Source organism: Balaenoptera borealis (assembly GCF_965194805.1).
Source record: "Balaenoptera borealis genome assembly, chromosome: 2".
Taxonomy (NCBI): domain Eukaryota; kingdom Metazoa; phylum Chordata; class Mammalia; order Artiodactyla; family Balaenopteridae; genus Balaenoptera; species Balaenoptera borealis.
The window spans coordinates 77,675,548-77,695,815 of record NC_138867.1 but is presented as its reverse complement, the minus strand read 5'-3'; the positions used below and the strand labels follow the sequence as shown (position 1 = coordinate 77,695,815).

Sequence of the window (20,268 nt, the reverse complement as noted above, 5' to 3'; positions counted from 1 at the left end):
TTCTCTCATCACTCCTCCTGTGCTCTCCATGCAGTGGTCTTTCCCTCAGCTTCTCAGTAACTCTCCCCTCCATCCAAGCATAAATTTGTCTCCAGGAGGTGGGTTTCCCCTTTGACATCTTTGGCCTGAAAAGATGTTGCCTTAGCAGCTCTCATGGGTGTGAAGATGAGAACTGGACCAAATAAATAGTCCCAAGTTTTATATATTATAGCACTTCTTGAGAATCTTTGTATATAGCTTGGGAGATTGGTAATATAAATTTTGCTATGATGCTTCATCTACACAGAATCAGATCTAATTTGGCTTGACAGTGGCTGAAATTTTTTATATTCTGTCTCTTCCTGGCACCTAGAAAATGTCTAATATATCTATAGGAACATGTTTCTTCTTCAGTAGTTAATGTGCTTCTAGTGTTAGCATGTAAATGATTTGGCATTATATTACGAGTGATACTATTATCATGAATTTATGTAGTATCTTTTCCCCAACAACTCAAAGTGATTTAACATATTATTTCATTTATGACCCTTGGATCATTAGGACTTTTGCGAATGAGGAAACTCAGATACAGAGAAATTGAGCAAATTGCGCACTTGGTGTTTAAGTGGTCCTTCTTAGAAGAATGGACAGCTATTATTTCATGAAAGTATATCTATTGTTTTTAAATAAATTCTAAAATGAAAACATGAGACTTTGTGGAGACATTTATTCCTGGAAATGAGAAATAATATCCTTCTGAATTAATTTCTAAAAATGTTGGGTCACGATTTTATAAATACATTCTCTATTCAACTAATATTTAATGGGCATCAACTAGGTACAAGACACTGTTCTCAGCTGGAGATATAGTGGTAAACATGACGCCATATTGCCTTCATATTCTGGGGGATTAATTGCTGGGGAACCATGGGGAGGACAGACCTTATAAAGTAAAAAATTTATATATAAAAATTAGATAAGTTCAGTTGCTAATAAGTACCATGAGGTGCTTTTCTAAAACAGAGTGACTGATAAGAGATTGATGTATTGGGTGATAAAGAAAGGCTGCTTGAAGAGCTAACACCTACTTTTGCTTGTGAGTTATTTGGGAATAGACGGAAGATGTCCTTATGTAGTATTAGATGTTTGGAATATATGTATGCTTTCTTCCAGTATTCTGGAATAGGAGTCAGCAAACTTTTTCTATAGAGGGCCAGATGGACTATAGATAGAGGGCTTTGTAGGCCACACAGTCTCCATCACAACTACCGACCTCTACCATTATAGCAGGTACAGACCATACATAAGCAAATGACATGGCTGTGCAGGGGAGGAAAAAGTTTTCCTTAGCTTTCTTACGGTCACTGGCTGGGTTTGAAAATTAAACTGACAAAGATAGAGAGTAACAGGATAAAAGCATACAAATTTATTTAATATAAGTTTTACATGACACAAGAGACTTCATAAGGAAATGAAGATCCAAAGAAACAGAAAATATCTTTATGCTAGGTTTAATGAAGAATGGACAGTGGTGGAGAAATATGATAGGTCAAGGAGTATGAGGTTAAGTGTAACAAATTGGGGGAAACTTAGCAAGGCTTATTTGCTAGGATTCTTCTCAGCATCGTTTCAACTTCAGAGACAAGGATGCACCTTTCCTCCTGGTATAGGGCAGGCACCTCTGATGTGAGGGTTTCATGACCTGTTTCAGGGGAGAAGGGCAGGGGGAAGGTCAGAGCGACCTTCCTGCTTCTGCTCTTTTCTCAAGCTCCTTCGGCTTAAAATATTAAATATGCCAAGGTGCCATATTTTGGGGTAGCATTCCTGAACCTCATCACCAGTATTCCAATGGAACTTTATTTATGGACACTGAAATTTGAATTTCACATAATTTTTGTGTGTCACAAATCACATTCTACTTTTGATGTTTTTCAGCGATTTGAAAATGTAAAAACCATCCTTAGCTGTGGACCTTACTGAAACAGGCATCAGGCTGGACATGTCTCCTGGGCTATAGTTGCCAACCCTTGTTCTAGAATATTGTGCAGCACCCAAGCGCCCACAGTGGCTTTATCACTTCTCTGCAAGGTGGTCATTTGGCATGAGGACCTGCACCTAGACCTAGCATGGTGCTTTTTTCGGAGACTATGGGAGAGAAGTTAAACAGCCCATTCTCTTTAACTTAAGAAGTTAGAGGGACCATTCCTGCTGGAGAGATAGGCTTGGTGTCTGCCTTACAGAAGGAATTTCTCTTTGAAATAACTTTAACTCAGTTTCACATTCTGTGGACTTTGTGCTTATTCAGGAGCACAGGTGGAGCTCAAAACTTGCCCCTTACTCCTTAGGGCTGCCAGTTGCAGAATTTGGACCAATAGTGCACTTATGCTTAGTGGTCTTTTTTTGGCACAGGCTGCTTAAATGGAGAGTGCCCACTGAAGAGTGAAAAGTGCTAAGATGTTAAGTAAAAACCAGGCCATGCCTTGCTTAAATAAACTGGGTATGTCTAACTTGGAGAAGAAAAGAACTAGAGGAGGCAGGATAGCGATCTTCAAATATGTTAAGTCTTCACGTAAAAAAGAAAACAATAATAGGCTGTCCAATTCAACACGTGGACATGCTTGGGAATAAGTTAAAAGGAAATGGATTTTGGCTGTCAGTCTGTCAGTCAAAAACCCTGAATTGTCATCCCTAATGATAACTGAGGAAGTGCTCTTCTTTTCTCTATTCACTAAAGAGACTTGCCCAGATTTCTGTAGTCCTTTCAGATAAGTGCTCTCGCTATATTTTTTAAATGCAAAACAGTTTGGTAACTTGAGCTGTCCAGCAGAGGGACGGCTGCCTTGAATGGTAGTGGATATCCCACCCCTGAAAGTATTCAAAAGCAAGCTAGGTCACTATTGTCACAGATGCTGGAAGACGTTTTATTTATTCACTCAGCAAAGATTTATTCATTTATTGACCAAATATTTACTGACCTCCCTGTGAGGTGCCTTCCAGCCATATAATCACATTATGTTTCTTAATCAGTTAGAACTTGATATAAATCTGTGGGGTAAGAGTCAAAGTTTTAAAGACCTATTTTGGCTGTGTTTTGTTAGTCTTGCCAGTGCCTACTGCTAAAGCAAAATTCCTCTTGCTCCACAAATGATGCTTTTGAATTAAAATTAAATCCAACTTTGGTGACCTGGTTAGTAATTTCTTTTCCAATTGACAATTTTCTTATGCAGAATAGCCCTTTGTGCTTCTACCTTGTTCCTTTTCCATTTGAACTGCTCACGTTGATTTGCAAACCTAAATGGCTTAAAGGTAATGTAAGAGACTCTTTGCAAACATGATTCCTAGATTCAGTTTTATTGAATAGTAATCTTGCTAGACACAATACTAGAAAAGGGTTTCATGGTCAAAAATACTTAGAAACACTATGTGTATACTAAAATACCTTCGTAGAGAGTCACAGAGCTCATGAATAATTAAAGGCTGTGAAAAATCCTGCAGAAAACAAAAGTGTTTACTATTGTTGGAGCCAGCACTTCCAGGACATATGTGCTACCCATTAACATCCCACAAAACACACTTTGGAAAATCTTGCTTTCTAAGAAGCATGAGGAAGAATCCTAGTAGACACAGGTCCATACAGCCAGAACTGTTTCAAAGAGGTTTGCCTATCTATGTTTACTAATATGTAAATAACACAAAATAATTTTTCAACATACAGAATTGCCTGTGTATGCCATGTACTGATGATCGGTTTTCAAGGAACTAGAATCAATCGCTCAGTTATTAATCTTTACTGAATGTAGCTATTTTCTCTATTATTCATAAAATGCTTTTTTTCTCCTTTATTCATTAAGGGTAAGCCTCTTTAAGAGTTAGCTTCTTCATTTGCCAACCCCAGTTTTAGATGATAGAAGAGAGAGAGCTATAGAAAAGACAGCCCACAAGGCACCCTGAAACCAAGAAAGCATGGCTATAAGGAAGTTAAGAGAGACGAGAGTTTTCAAGGAGTAGGTGAAAAGAAAGGAAGCAGTGGATATGAGGAAGATGAGGCTTGCGGGGAGAAAATGACATTTGAATATTATGACTAGGAGGTAAATGTCATTCCAAAAAAACCAATTACTAGATGGACCAACACCCAACAAAACTACTCAAGAGATTTATTTCTTTCTCCCTTCCTCCCTTCCTTCTTTCTTTAGTATTCAAACATTAGTTAAGCATGTAGCAGTGTTCCAGATGCTGTGGGAAGATACCTAAAGACACCAAGATGCACATCCATAGAAAGTCCACTAAGGAAGCAGTACTAGAGAGGTAATGAGGTCATATATGTGAAATTGTAGAAAGCTACATGAAATTGAGGTATTTTGTATGAAGACAATAAATTACCACATACCAAATACCTGGTTTAGACTGAGTACTTTGCATTCAGAGGTTATCAACAATAAAATGTCATAGCAGCCTTTGAGAAATTTGAGATTATAGTTTAATACAAACAGCACAGGCAAATTCTTAGTGCCTCTGTGATCTTGGGGCAAGTTACTTAATTTTTCTCAATTTCACTTATTCATCTGTAAAACTGGGATAACCGGCACCCATTCTGTAGAGTGTTAGGAAGATGAAATTACACTTAATGCAGCTCATGTGATGTTCAGCCTAGTGTAATTTTTTTTTTTTTTTTTTTGGCATGTGGTGGACATTTGGGAAATACCAGTGAGTGAATGAGTGTGTGGGCTATTTATTTATTTTCCTGCTGAATTATCTGACTCACGCTTTACCCTCAAGCTAAACTTTGTTTTTTGAAAAATTATTTATTTATTTATTTATTTTTGGCTGTGTTGGGTCTTTGTTTCTTTGCAAGGGCTTTCTCTAGTTGCGGCAAGAGGGGGCCACTCTTCATCGCGGTGGGCGGGCCTCTCACTGTCACGGTCTCTCTTGTTGCGGAGCACAGGCTCCAGACGCGCAGGCTCAGTAATCGTGGCTCACGGGCCCAGTTGCTCCGCGGCATGTGGGATCTTCCCGGACCAGGGCTCGAACCCGTGTCCCCTGCATTGGCAGGCGGATTCTCAACCACTGGGCCACCAGGGAAGCCCGCAAGCCTACTGTAATTTGTGGGTAGTAACTTTGTTTTTACGGAGTTGGTATAAATCTCAATTCACAAACTCAGATATAAAAGGAATATCTAAGTCGCTTACTGTCTTCAAATCAATTTTAAGAGGATTCTGAGCGCCTCCTGCCTGGCTGGTAGGACATTTAACTGTAGCTATTCTTAGAGCTCCCACACTTACCCCCAGGGTCGTGCAGAAGTCCCTGTGAGACTGTTTTGATCATCAGTTATCTGGTCACCCTAGTTACTGTAGAAATACCCTTTATCCCTGTCCAAAGACTCCTGCCAAGCACAGCAGCCAGGCGTGGCTTGTAACCTTTGAGACTGAGAACCTGTGTCAAGGATCCACTCAGTGCCTCACCCAGACAAGCCTCCCTGAGCTCTGCCTTCCAGCAAAGCCCTTGCAACCCAAAGATGTCTCTCTCCAGTCCCAGAGGTCTCCTCTCTCTGAGCCCTCATGACCCTTGCCCCTGTCCACCTGCCAGACACATATGATTCCACTTTGGTATCATAGTACCAATATTGGTACCAATATATAGTACCAATATTTTTTGGCCTTAAAAAATGGCTATTTCATTTAGTTCAAACTAATAACTATTCAATGGATTTAGCTTTTTTTTTTTTAAGTCTGGGCGGGCAACTGACTTCAGTCTATTTGTTGCTTTCCAAATAGCAAAAATCCCTGAGGCAAGTAAACAGACTACTTTTTTCGAGGCAAGGGAAAATAGAGAGAAATAAAATATATACGCTGAAGTATTTTGACACATTTATATGGTAATAACAACAATGTTAATGCTAATAAAACTCATTATTTTTATTATAGTATTCCTCATATCCATCCCCCTTTCTCCATCTGTATTGTCAGTGCACGATTCATGGGGCCTTAGATTATTCAGGCTGTGTTGATTGTCTAGCTGTATCTCTCCCTCCCGCATACCATTCACACTTCAGCCGTGCCACCCTACCAGCAGCAACCTGTCTTCTCACCATTGTACCAACTCTTCTGTCTTCCTGGAAAGCACCTTTCCCATCTCAACCTTGTCGTGCCAGTAAATTTCTACTCCTCCTTTAAGACTTCACTGAGACATGATCTTCTCTGTGACTTCTCTGTGTTCCTCTCCCAAAATTTACAACATCCTCCTCTATATTTTCATAGTAACTTATACTTAAGGCACTTAGACTTAAGGTGATCGAATAATCATTCATTCAAGCTGGGACACAGTTTAAGAGTGAAAGAGGATGCTGCTACTAATTACACCAGAACAACAGACATAAACCAGGACTGCCTGAGGCGAACCAGGATGTACTGTAACCCTACTTATCTTTACATTGCTGTAATGATTGTTTACATGTTTATCTTTCCCACCCCCCCCACAAACACACACACACACACACACACACACACACACACACACAGAGGCAGTGAATCCCTTGAAGGTGTAGGCCTTAGCATCTAATATGGCTGCTGACATAGTAATTGACTGATTAAATCTTGGGAATTTTATTGGAGCAGAATATTCTAGACTAGTGAAGTGGTTGAGACAAACAAAAGGCGATGGGAGGGAACATGTGCAAGGAAAGCAAGTACACCGGTTTGGGAGGAGCAGATGACTGGGGATTGAAACATAATTTGGGAAAAGATTGTGGAAACTCTTGATTTTCAGGTTCAGGAATTTCTAACAAAGTGTAGGAGCAGGGGAAGGTTTAAACATGGGGCAATGACATGAAGGATAACTGACAGTTGAATGTAAGCTGAATCCGAGGGAGGGAAACGCAGAGAGGACCGAGGAGACTGTTTGGATAAAAAAGATGAAATTATGAATGCCTGGACTAGGACTCTTTGTCATTTAACCTTTTGTGCTTGATGAAAACTTAGGACCCTTTAGATTGCAAGTGACAGAAACCCAAATTAACCTGGTTTAACCCAAAAGGGAAATTTATCAGCTCAGCTAACATAAGTATACAGGCATTACTGGATCCAGTAATGGATCCACTGGTTCTCACACAGTGTCATCCCATCAGGACTGTTCTCTCCATCTCTTGGTTCTACTTACTTTATCGACTTCCTTCTCAATGGAGTTCTCCCCAGAATGGACATCAGTAGCTTCCAGCCTACTTTCTACCAGCTTAACAACCCCAGTACAAAGAGAACGTCACTTTACCAATAGTTCCAGCAAAAATCCTGAGGAAGGCTCTCTAGATCATGAAAATCAAATCACAGAAATAAAATTATCAAGAAGAACCATAGAAGTGATGAGCTTCCAAATGAGCAAGAAAAGGAAATGTACTCATTCCAAAATGATCTAGGTTATATTTTTTCAATATATTTAAAATATAAGAAACTTTGTGAGAGTCATTATCTTTAATTCAATAAATATTTGTACATATTATGATACTGGACATATCATGCTAATTATCTAGACAAAATAGAAATTATTTCACCTTTTCAGTCCTACCTGTAGATGCAACAGTATAGGAACTGATCTTTGAAGAAGTCATAATGGAGCCAGAGGAGGACGGAAAAGAGCGATTAAAATGGCTCTATCTTTGTGAGAATTCCTATTTAGTTTTATTGAGAAACCAGCTGATAAACCTCTTCATTCTGAAATGGCAGGATCTATGGGTTTGAGAAACACATAAATTTATTCGTAGAATTGATAGCATAATACTGAGAACACTATAAATGTGAATTTCCTATGAAATTTATGTTCTGAATAAAGGGTATAATAATGTTCAGAACGCAAATCCCAAAGAGAGATACAAAGATTCATCTAGTTTTAAGTAGATTTTCAATAACAAGAGAGCGCATATAGAATAATTCTGTTTGGTGTTCAAGTTATACATACATATACTTATTTGTGTATATTTGTATATAATATGAATGAAATACTGCACCAAATATAGTAGCTATCACTGGTTGGTAGGATTTGGTACAATTTTAGTTTTCTTAGTTTCTTAGTCTGAATTTTTTACAGTTTCTAGAATGAATGCGTGTTACTTTTAAATGAGAAAAGAAATCAAAAAAGTTTCTTTAAGAGGAAAAAGAATTCTGACATAAAGGGAAACTAGCACTGCCCTTTGAAGTGATGTCATGTGGTCCTTCTCACAACTATTTTTTTTTTAAAGTGACAGTAGCCAGGACTGTCCAGTTTTTTTGGTTTGTTTGTTTTTTAATATAAATTTATATATTTATTTTTGGCTGTGTTGGGTCTTCGTTTCTGTGTGAGGTCTTTCTCTAGTTGTGGCAAGTGGGGGCCACTCTTCATCGCGGTGCGCGGGCCTCTCACTGTCGTGGCCTCTCGTTGCGGAGCACAGGCTCCAGTCGCGCAAGCTCAGTAGTTGTGGTTCACGGGCTTAGTTGCTCCGTGGCATGTGGGATCTTCCCAGACCAGGGCTCGAACCCGTGTCCCCTGCATTGGCAGGCAGATTCCTAACCACTGCGCCACCAGGGAAGCCCCTTCTCACAACTTTTTCCCCCACAAATATCCAGGATTATCTCAGAAATTGTATTGAGTTTGATGGACCATTGATCTGAAAGACTGTGGCGTTTCTCTTATTATGTAAATATTAATCAAATACATTTTTACAATATTATGCTAGAGTAAGTGATGAGAATATAATCATATTCATTGATACCTACCTTACTAAACCATTTTTATTCCTTTTAAGAGCGCACCTTTCAAGAACAAGGTTCTGATACAGAAAGTAATCTGAACCAAGGATCCAGCTTGATAGAAGCTATCTTTAAAGTATTGTACCACTGCAATTTTTCTCCACAAACATTTGGAAATGTTTTTGTGAGCTACATGGAAGAAGAACATTTATGGGACTTTTTATATAATGTTCCAGGTATGAGAAATTTTCTATTTGAAAAAGTAGTGTTTTATAGATACTTAAATATATCTTTAAAGATGTTTTAAAAATTTTATTGATGTCAGTTTTGCTGAATCTGTTATTTGTAAAGGATTATCTTACATTTTTTCAGTATAAAGTCTTCTTTTGGGAATCATTAACCATTACTTCCTGTCAAAATTTAATATACTTGGGACAAGGGTGAAGGGAAAGTTGAGGGGGAAAATTATGCAATGCAGATTTTTTTTATTATTAGGTAGTGTTCTCTCATAAAAATTTAATATTTACCACAGATTATGTTTTGCTATTGAGCATATAAGAAATTAGTAAGATGTGAAAAATACTTTGTGATTCTTGGGTGCTTTTATTAAACAAACTGATGGACAAAACTGCCGGCCAGTTTTCTTCAAGTGTAAAAGGCATTTATTATTATGATTATAGTGCATCTCTCTCTACAAGGCAATTATGTCCTATCATTGTTCTGGGGACAGTATGTGTTTTCCCCAGCCATATTGTTCTTTTGCCCGCAGCTAGAGTGGATATTAAAGACAGAACGGGTTGCATATCCGAATTGGAAATGTTCATGGGTTACCCCACCTTCAGGACCAGGTGTAAACATTCTCACGTTGTTTTATCCTTAATATTCTGCCTTTAAATCTCTATACTTAATGTCTTGGGAAAATGAAGGGTGAGGACTTAGGGGTTATCCTGTTAGTCCATTAACTATTTAAATCATTTACCTTTGGCTTTCAACCTATATGCTTTCTTATACACTGTTTTGGAACCGACTGACATTTCCTTAAAATATTTACTAGAATCCATATAAAAAATCTAACTGGCTCATATCATGGTTTCCTTCTTCCTGTACTTTTTAACTATCCTCCAGACATGACTTGAATGCCTTTTAAACTATTTTTAAGTCATTATGTTACATCTTCTCTTGGTCATTATCCCTGCAAAGTAGCAATAGATAACTTTATGTAATGATTTCAAAACCCTGAATCTGTAATATGACTCTGTAATAATTATCTCCTTTTAAAGTCTTATTTTCTAGTTTTTCTAGTTTTCATGTATTCTCTCACTGTTTCCTTTTAACCCCCAAAATGGTCAGTCTTCTAAGTTTAAAAGACTGTATTATTTCTGATGTAGACTTTATTGAACTGAAAGAAAAACAACTTTGAATGCCCCCTCCACCCCCTGCTGGTTTTAGTTGTTTCTGGTCAGGGTAAGAGCGGAATTCTCTCACAAGACTATAAAGAATTGGTGAATCACATGCTTCAACCATTATTTATCTTTCAGTTCTTAAGTTCTTGAACCATCTGTCACTCAGCACAAAACTGTACTGAAAATGACTTAGAAGAGATCAATGGGTTTCAGGTGGTGGCCTGAGAAAGCAAAACTGCTACTTGCTTCTAATTAGCCTTCTCTCCCATCTACACATTGAGCAAACCCGCCTCCCCATGGTCAGACAAGTCTGAACAGGAACAGGAACAAGTAGTACACATATTCATAGAGCCCGAATTTTGTCGAGGGGCTCAAAGGGGCAGAACTTCAAACTGGTGAAACATCCCTGGCCTTTGTACAAGTTGTTTCTCCATCAACATTAAATATTCTCTGGAACCTAAGACCTTGCAGTGGTCGTGAGGGACAGTGCCTTTGTGTTTTCTCTCCTATTTAAGTCTTTGCAAAAGTTTTCCTTTTCTTCTGTTACCAATCACAGGTATCTTAAAAATGCTATTAAGATAATAAAATATACTAATTCATAACAAAATTAAGCCCTTTACGGTGGTTTCTGTTTGACTTGAAAATATGACAGGTTTAAAGGAAATACAGCTGAGACACATCATAATCCCACAATATTTGCATTTTACTGCTAATGGATCTATGCGTCAGTAAATATAATTACCCAGATCGACTGGAGTACATTATTTAAAAACTGGTGTATTTTCTTCCTCCTGAAACACTGTCTATGGTTTCTGTATAGTTTAGCCATAATATATCACAGTCTTATGATTTTAGGGTATAAAGGTGAGGATGAAGTAGGCAGTATCCTCATCTTATTGCTAAGTAAACCAGGGTCAGAGATGTTAAGAGACTTGCCTAAGATTATCCACTGATTAAATTGCAGATTCAGAACAAAAAACCCCAGAATTTCTGATCACAGGCCATGTTATTTCTCTTTATTTTTTTCTATTAGACTAAACTTTTTGAAACATTTGCTTTATGAACACTGGAATTCCGTAATGAAACACATAATTTGATTTAATAATTAGAAATCCAACACATAACTCCTTAGAATGAACATAAGCTAGGGGGGAAAACAAGAGTAGAAATATCCATTTAAAAAAAGATTACAAAAGATGGAAATACAGAAAACAATTAAGTTGGGGACCTCATGTGGGCATTTCAAAGGCCAATACACTATAAGTAATAGATTTGGTAGCAATCATTTCAGGCCTGTACTCTCAAAGTAGGTCAGCAATCTTTAGTTGGGCAAATGAAAATATCAAAGCGTAAGTTACTTTGACTGTACTTCAGTCACACTATTCCTTAACTCCCTTTTTCTTTTAAAAGAAATAAATGTCTTTAACACATACGGTGAGTTAAACTTTATAAGAAACTACTAAACTGTTTTTCAAAGTAATCCTGTCTTTTTACATTCCCACCAGTAATGTAAGAGAGTTTGGGTTGCTCTATACCTCACCAACACTTGGAATTGTCTTTTTGCTTTTATTCATTCTAAGGAGTATGTGCTATTATCTCACTGTGACTTTAATTTACAATTCCTTGGTGATTAATGACATCAAACACCTCTTCATGTTCTTAACAGTCATCTGAAAAAAATTCTTTTGTAAAATATCTGTTCAAAACTTTTCTTCATTTATTAATTGGATTATTTGTCTTACTGAGTTGTAAAGAGTCCTTTATATATTCTTGATACAAGTTATTTGTCAAAATAATGTATTAAAAAATTTTTCTCCCCAGTCTGTTGCTTACTTTTTCATTCCCTTAACAAGGTCTTTTGATAGGGAGAAGCTTGCAATTTTGATGAGTCCAACTTATCAGTTTTCTTTATAGTAGTGCTTTTTTGTGTCCTAAGAACTATTTGCTTATCTAAAGAGTGCCAAGATTTCTCCTATGTTTTCTTTTGGGAATTTTATAGTTCTAGTTTTTAGTATTTAATTCTATGATTAATTTCAAGTTGTTGCTTTTTTGTGTGGTGTAAGTGTTGAAATTCATACTTTTTCATACAAACATGCAATTTTTCCCAGCATCCTTTTTAGAAATCACTGTTCTTTCCCAGTTGAATTACTTCAGTGTTTTTGTCAGAAATCAAATGAACAATTGATTAAATGCATATCTAATTGTGGATCCTCTATTCTAACACTTGGAACTACTATATTGTAGTGACTATATTGTTATTTGCTTTCTGCTTGTCCCACCTTTATTTTGGTCTTCTTTGGATTAACTATTTTTCAATATTACATTTTATCTTTGCTAATGGCTTATTAGATATAATTCTATTTATTTTAGTAGTTGTTCGAAGGTTTACATCTTGTGATGAGTATCTTTAACTCATCACAGTTTACTTTTTACTATTATACCACTTTTACATCTAATCTAAGAACCTTACACAGTATATTTCTATTTACTCTCTCCTGTTCTTTATGCTAGTGTTGTCGTGTAATTTCTACTAATGTTATAAACCCCACAATCTATTGGGGTTTTTTTGTTTTAGTCAGTTACAGTTTAAAGAAGCTAAAAATGAGAAGAAAGTCTTTCATATTTGTCCATCTATCTACCATTTCTGGTACTCTTCTTTTACTTGTATAGATCTAGGTGTCTGATGGATATCATTTTCTTTCTACCTGAAGTATCAATACTTCCTTTAACATTTCATGTACTACAAATTTTCTGCCATCAATTTATTTTATTTTATATATTTTATTTGCATGAAAATAGGGCTTTGTCTTCATATCTGAAATATTTTTCATCAGACATAGACTTTTGGGTTCAGAGATTTTTTTTGTTGTCTTTCGTTTTCCTTTTTCACTCAGCACTTTGAAGACATTATTCTATTTTGTGGCTTGCGTTGTTTCTGATGATAAATCAGTATAGGTTTTAAGGTGTATGTTTCCTTTTATATAATGTGTCTTCTTTTTGTTTTTCATTTTAAGATTTTTCTCTTTATCACTACTTTGCAGCAATTTTATTATGATGTGCTTTGTTTTGGTTTCCTTTGTATTTATTCTGCTTGGGGTTTGTTGAGCTTTTATATCTGATGATGTTTAGTTTTTATCATATCTGTAAATTTTTCAGCCATTCTCTCTTGGGATATTTTATCTTTTGTTCCCCCTACCACCACTTTTTTCTGGGATTCTTATTATTAGACCTCTTGGTATTATCCCACGTATCACTGAAGCTGTATTCTTTGATTTTGTTCTTGTTCTTGTTTGGTTTTATTTTTTTGCCTTCTTTTTCTCTGTGGTTTGGTTTGGACACTTTATGTTGTACCTTCAAATTCAAGGATCTTTTCTTCTGCAGTGTATAACTGCTATTAAGACTATCCAGTGAATTTTTTTATTCCAGATATTTTTAATTTCTAGCAATTCCATTTAGTTCCTTTTTATATTTTGTATATCTCTCCTCATTTTAAAATCCTTGCACATATGTATGAAGTCTGTTTTAATTTAAACCTTTGTTTGCTCATTCCATCATTTCTATCATTTTTGAGTGTATTTCTATTGGGTGATTTTTCTCCTGATTATGGATCACAGCTTTTTTCTTTTCCTTTTTGTTTTTTTATCTTATGGAAAAAATGCCAGATGTTAATGAATGTTACATTGTTAAGTGTCTAGATTTTGTTTTTGTCCTTTACAGATTTTGTTTTCACTAACAGTTGTGTACTTACAGATTTTCTAATGTTGAAACGGCCTTGCATATCTTGGATAAATCCCATTTGGTCATGGTGTATAATTCTTTTTATGCATCGTTAAGTTCAATTTGCTAATATTTTGTTTAGGATTTTTGTGTCTATGTTCATGAGATATATTGATCTGTAGCTTTCTTTTTTGGTAATGTCTTTGTCTCGTTGGTATTCAGGTAATGCTGGCTTCAAAATGAGTTAGGAAGTAGTCCCTCTGTTTATGTTCTGACAGAGATTGAAAGGAATTGGTATAATTTCTTTTTTTAAATGTTTGGTAGAATTTCACCAGTGAACCCATCTGGGCCTGGTGCTTTCTGTTTTGGAAGATTATTAATTATTGATTGAGTTTCTTTTATGTATATAAGCCTATTCAGATTGTATATTTCTTTTTTTGTGTGAATTTTGGCAGATTGTGTCTTTCAGGGAATTGGTTCATTTCATTTAGATTATCAAATTTTGGGAGCATAGAGTAGTTCATAGTATTCCTTTACTATCCTTTTAGTGTCCATGGGATCTGTAGTGATGTTCCTTCTTTTATTTCTGATATTAATAGTTTGCACGTGCTCTCTTTTTTTCTTGGTTAGCCTGACTAGAGGCTTATTGATTGTATTGATCTTTTCAAAGAACCAGCTTTTAGTTTTGATTTTCTCTATTGATTTCCTGTTTTCAGGTTCATGATTTCTGCTCTAATTCTTATTATTTCTTTTCTTATGCTTAGCTTGGGTTTAATTTGCTCTTCTTTTTCTAGTTTCCTAAGGTGAAAACTTTGACTCTTGATTTTAGATCTTTCTTCTTTTCTAGTATATGCATTCTGTGCTCTAAATTTCCCTCTAACCATTTTCGCTACATCTGACAAATTTTAAGTTGTGTTTTTATCTTCATTTGGTTCAAAGTATTTTACAGTTTCTCTTGAGATTTCTACTTTTACCCATGTATTATCTAAAAGTATGTTGTTCAATATCCACCTGTTTCAGAATTTTCCAGTTACCTTTTTGTTATTGATTTCTAGTGTAATTCCATTGTGGCCTGAGAGCAAACATGGTATGCTCTATATTTTTTAAAAATTTGTTAAGGTATGTTTTATGGCCCAGAATGTGGTCTGTTAGTGAACGTTCTATACGAGCTTGAGAAGACTGTGTATTCTGCTGTTGTTGGATGTAGTCCATAGATGTCAATTATACCCAACTGATTGATGGTGGTATTGAGTTCAGTTATGTCCATAGTGATTTTCTACTTCCTGGATCTGTCCATTTCTGATAGAGGGTGCTAAAGTCTCCAACAATGATAGCAGATTCATCTAGTTTTCCTTGCAATTCTATCAGTTTTTGCCTCACATAGTTTGACACTCTGTTGTCAGGTGCATACACATTAAGGATTGGTATGACTTCTTGGAGAACTGACACCTTTATCTTTATGTAATGCCCTCCCTTATCTCTAATAACTTTCCTTATTTTGAAGTCTGCTTTGCCTGAAATTAATGTAACTATTCTTGCTTTCTTTTGGTTAGTGTTAGCATGGTATATTTTTCTCCATCTATTTGCTTTTAATCTATATGTGTCTTCATATCTAAAGTTGACTTCTTATAGACAACATATAGTTGGGTCTTGGTTTTTGATCCCCACTGATCAATCTCTGTCTTTTAATTGGTGCTTTTAGACCATTGTTGTTCAAAGTGATTATTCATATAGTTGGATTAATATCTACCATATTTGTTACTGTTTTCTGTTTGTTGCCCTTGTTCTTTGTTCTTGTTTTTATCTTTCACTATTTTGTTCTGCCTTTGTTGGTTTTAACTGAACATTTTATATGATTCTATTTTCTCACTTTTTTTTAGCATATCAGTTATACTTCTTTTTTAACTTTTTTAATGGTTGCCCTAGAGTTTGCAGTATATATAGAGAGACAGAGTTTGCAACTAAGTCTACTTTCAAATAACACTATACCATTTCACAGATTGTGTGAGTACATTATACTAACAAAATAATCCTAATTTCTCCCTCCCATCCATGTATCATTTCTGTCATTCATTTCACTATACATAAGCATATATAAGAATTCTATATACATAAGCACACATAATTAAACACATTGCTGGTATTATTATTTTGAACAAACTGTTTTCTGTTAGATTAGTTATGAATAAGAAAAATAAAAGGTTTTACTTTACCTTCACTTATTCCTCTTCAATGTTCTTCCTTACTTTATGTAGATTTCAGTTTCTGACCTATATTGTTTTCCTTCTACCTAAAGAATTTCTTTTAACATTTCTTACAAGTCAGATTGACCAGCAACAAATTTCTTCAGTTTTTGTTTGTCTTGAGTAAGTCATTATTTCTCTTTCACTTTTGAAGGATAGTCTTGCAGGGTGCAGAATGCTAGGTTGATTTTTTTTTTTTTTCTCTAAACACTTTAAATATTTCACTCTACTGTCTTCTTGCTTGTATGGTTTCTAAGAAGTTAAATGTAATTCTTATCTTTCTTCCTCTATAGGTAAGGTGTTTCTATGTTCTGGCTTCTTTCAGGACTTTATCTTTGATTTTCTGTAATTTGAAAATGATATGCCTAGGTATAGATTTTTTTGGTTGTTGTTGTTCATTTTTTGTTTGTTTTTTTGTTTGATTTTTAGCATTTATTCTGCTTGGTGTTTTCTGAACTTCCTGGATCTGTAGTTTGGTGTTTGACATTAATTTAGGGAAAATGCTCAGTTATTATTGTTTCAATATTTTTTCTGTTCCTTTCTGTCTTCTCCTTGTATTCTCTTTACAAGTATGTTACACCTTTATAGTTGTCCCATACTCCTTGGATATTCTCTTCTGGTTGTGGGGTTTGTTTTTTTTCAGTCTTTGTTCTCTTTGCTTTTCAGTTTTAAAAGTTTCTACTGAGACATCCTCAAGCTCAGAGATTCTTTCCTCAGCCATGCCCCTTCTACTAATAAGCCCAGAAAAGGCATTCTTCATTTGTTACAGTGTTTTTGATTGCTAGTGTTTCTTTCTGTTTCTTTCTCAGTATCCATCTCTGTACTTACATTGCCCATTTGTTCTTGCCTGCTATCTACTTTATTCATTAGAGCCCTTTACATATTAATCACAGCTGTTTTAAACTCCCAGTCTGATAATTCTAATATCTTTGCCATGCCTGTTTCTGATGCTTGCTCTGTCTTTTCAAATTGTATTTTTTGACTTTTAGTTTGTCTTGTAATTTTTTTCTTGAAAGCTGGACATGATGTTCTGAGTAAAAAGAACTGCTGTAAATAGGCCTTTACTAAGTGGTGGAGAGGTGTAAAGGAGGGGAAGCATTCTGTAGTTCTATGTTTAGATCTCAGTCTTTTAGTGAGCCTATGCCTCTATGGTGTACTTAACAAGCATTTCAATTTTTTTCTTACCCCTTCCTTAGGTCTGAGAGTATGGTTAGAGTGGGCTGGAGCTGAGTATTTCTCCTGTCCTAGGACAGTTAGGCTCTGAGAATATGCCTAGTGGGTTAGGCTCTGTTTTAGTAGTTTCTCCTAAGGGCAGGCCTTAAGAAAAACAGGGTGTGCTGGCATATTTCCAAATGTTTCTTTTTCCCTCCTCTTGCTGGAAGCACTAGAGGATTTTTCTCTGATATCTACTGTGGAAACCTAGTCAAGTCCCTGGAGGTAAAACTCACAAGAGTGTAACAGCTCCCCCATGAGAGAGTCTCCCTAGAGTTTTAACTCTCAGACTTGTCTACACTGAGCCTCCAGCAATTGATCAGTTACAGCTGAGATTTTCCTGCATTGGTTCTGGTTCCCAGGATAGTTTCTGCGTGTGAGTCTCTACTCCAGTAAGCTGTGCCTTGCTGTATTTGCCTGTCTGTCTCTCCAGTCTGGGGGGCTGTGGTTTGCCTTGTGTCCTCACCTCTTTTACAGATCCAGGAAGAGTTGTTGATTTTTTTTTATCTGTTCAGTTTTTTACTTGCTGTTAGAATAAAGTAGAAACATCCAAGCTCATTGTATGCAGAGCCAGAAACCAGAATACCCTGCCACTTTCTTTTCTCTGTTCTCTGTTCTCCATTTCTTCTTTCTTACCTCTACCATCGGCATCTGTGGATATTGATTAATCTTCCCTATAGTAGTATCTAGTGCTCAAGATGTTTCAGAATCCTGCATCAAGAGAACACTTGGCACCACAACACTGTACAATTGTAATTTTTCCAGAAAACTCTTATCTTAGGTAATAATAATAATAATAGCAAATACTTACATAGTGCCTACTATATGGTAGTTACCTTACACAAATTAATTCATGTAATTTTAAAATAATTCTTTGAGATAAGTCTATTATTTTATCATTTTCAATTCCTTGATTTTATTTTAAAAGGAATAAACATACCCTTTTAACAAAAGGAAATAGAGGAATTCCTGGCTTTCTAGAATCTTTAGATATCTGAGATGCATTTAATCCATGACTCCAAAGAGTTCAACCCAAATGAATGTTAATTACTGATACAGGAAGAAGGCTTCTTTATGTCCTTCAATGAATTAAAGTCTTGAAACATCATTAAAAAGACAGACAGCTACACCGTCCACCATTCACATAAAGAGCAACAAGTTTACCTAACTGATGATTATGTCATGCTAAAAAATAAAACTCTCAACATTTGATATCACCAAGATCCTCTTCACCATGGTGTTTGTTTTTTTTTTAATTGAGGTATAGTTGATGTACAATATTATACAAGGTTCAGATGTACAACATAGTGATTCACAGTTTTTAAAGGTTATATTCCATTTATGGTTATTATAAAATTTTGGCTATATTCCCTGTGTTGTACAATATATCCTTGTACCTTATTTATCTTATACATAGTAGTTTGTACCTCTTTGGGCATCCTTGTCTTGTTCCTGATCTTAGAGAATGTGCTTTCAGTTTTTCATCGTTGAGTATGATGTTAGCTGTAGGTTTGTCATATACGGTTTTTATTATGTTGAGGTATGTTCCCTCTATGCCTGCTTTCTGGAGAGTTTTTATCATAAATGGATGTTGAATTTTATCAAAAGCTTTTTCTGCATCTTTTAAGATGATCATATGGTTTTTATTCTTTGATTTATTAATGTGGTGTATCACATTGATTGATTTGCAGATATTGAAAAATCCTTGCATCCCTGGGATAAATCCCACTTGATATGGTATATGATCCTTTTAATGTATTGTTGGATTCAGTTTGCTAACATTTTGTTCAGGGTTTTTGCATCTATGTCCATCGGTGATACTGGCCTGTAATTTTCTTTTTTTGTGATATCTTTGTCTAGTTTCGGTGTCACGGTGATGCAGGCCTTGTAGAATGAGTTTGGAAGTTTTCCCTCCTCTACAATTTTTTGGAATAGTTTGAGAAGGATAGATGTTTGGTAGAATTCACCTTTGAAGCCATCTGTTCCTGGACTTTTGTTTGTTGGGAGTTTTTTAAAATTACTGACTCAATATCATTACTGGTAATTGGTCTGTTCATATTTTCTATTTCTTCCTGGTTCAGTCTTGGGATATTGTACGTATCTAGTAATTTGTCCATTTCTTCTAGGTTGCCCATTTTATTGGCGTAGAGTTGTAGTCTCTGATGATCTTTTGTATTTCTGTGGTGTCAGACATAACTTCTTTTTCATTTCTGATTTTATTGATTTGGACCCTCTCTCTTTTTTCTTCATGAGTCGGGCTAAAGGTTTGTCAATTTTGTTTATCTTTTCAAAGAACCAGCTCTTAGTTTCAGCACCATGGTGGTTTTAACAATGGGTTGTCATTTGAGAAATATCACCTTGAAATTTGAGGGCAAAAAAAATCATATAGTTGCTCTTCTCTATTGATTCAAGTGATGGTCCCTGGACTTCCCAGTCATTTTAAAAAACAGACAAAAATTTTTATTGCATTTATCACACAAGTAATACATAATCATTGCAGGTAATACTTATTATTGGAAAGAAGGGAAGGAAGAAAGGGAGAAAGAAAGGAGGGAGGGAGGGAGAAAAAGTAAAAGAAGAAGAAGGAAAGGAAGAGGACAATCACCTGAAATCTCATTAGTCATTGATAATCACCATTAACCTTTTAGAGTACATCTTTTAATTCTTTTATAAATGTATGTAGATATGTATTTTTTAATAAAAATAGTATCTCATACTCTTTTCTAACCTCCTCTTTTTTTTTAAGGGTGAGCTTTTTATTTTAATATTTTTACTTTAGACTCATCCCACTTTTTTTGTTTTTTAATATCTTTATTGGAGTATAATTGCATTACAATGGTGTGTTAGTTTCTGCTGTACAACAAAGTGAATCAGCTATAAATATACATATATCGCCATATCCCCTCCCTCTTGAGCTGCCCTCCCACCCTCCCTATCCCACCCCTCTAGGTTGTCACAAAGCACTGAGCTGATCTCCCTGTGCTATGCAACAGCTTCCCACTA

The 20,268-nt window shown here is 35.7% G+C and overlaps 1 protein-coding gene across 1 annotated transcript in view; it reads left to right on the top strand.

Annotated features, from left to right (window-relative positions):
* The window catches only part of KIAA0825, a 366,826-nt gene that overhangs the window by 162,718 nt on the left and 183,840 nt on the right, over positions 1 to 20,268 (top strand). The window contains exon 17 of the mRNA XM_082375204.1: positions 8,747 to 8,926. Coding sequence (XP_082231330.1) covers positions 8,747 to 8,926 — 180 coding nt within the window. The remainder of the gene's footprint in view (positions 1 to 8,746; positions 8,927 to 20,268) is intronic.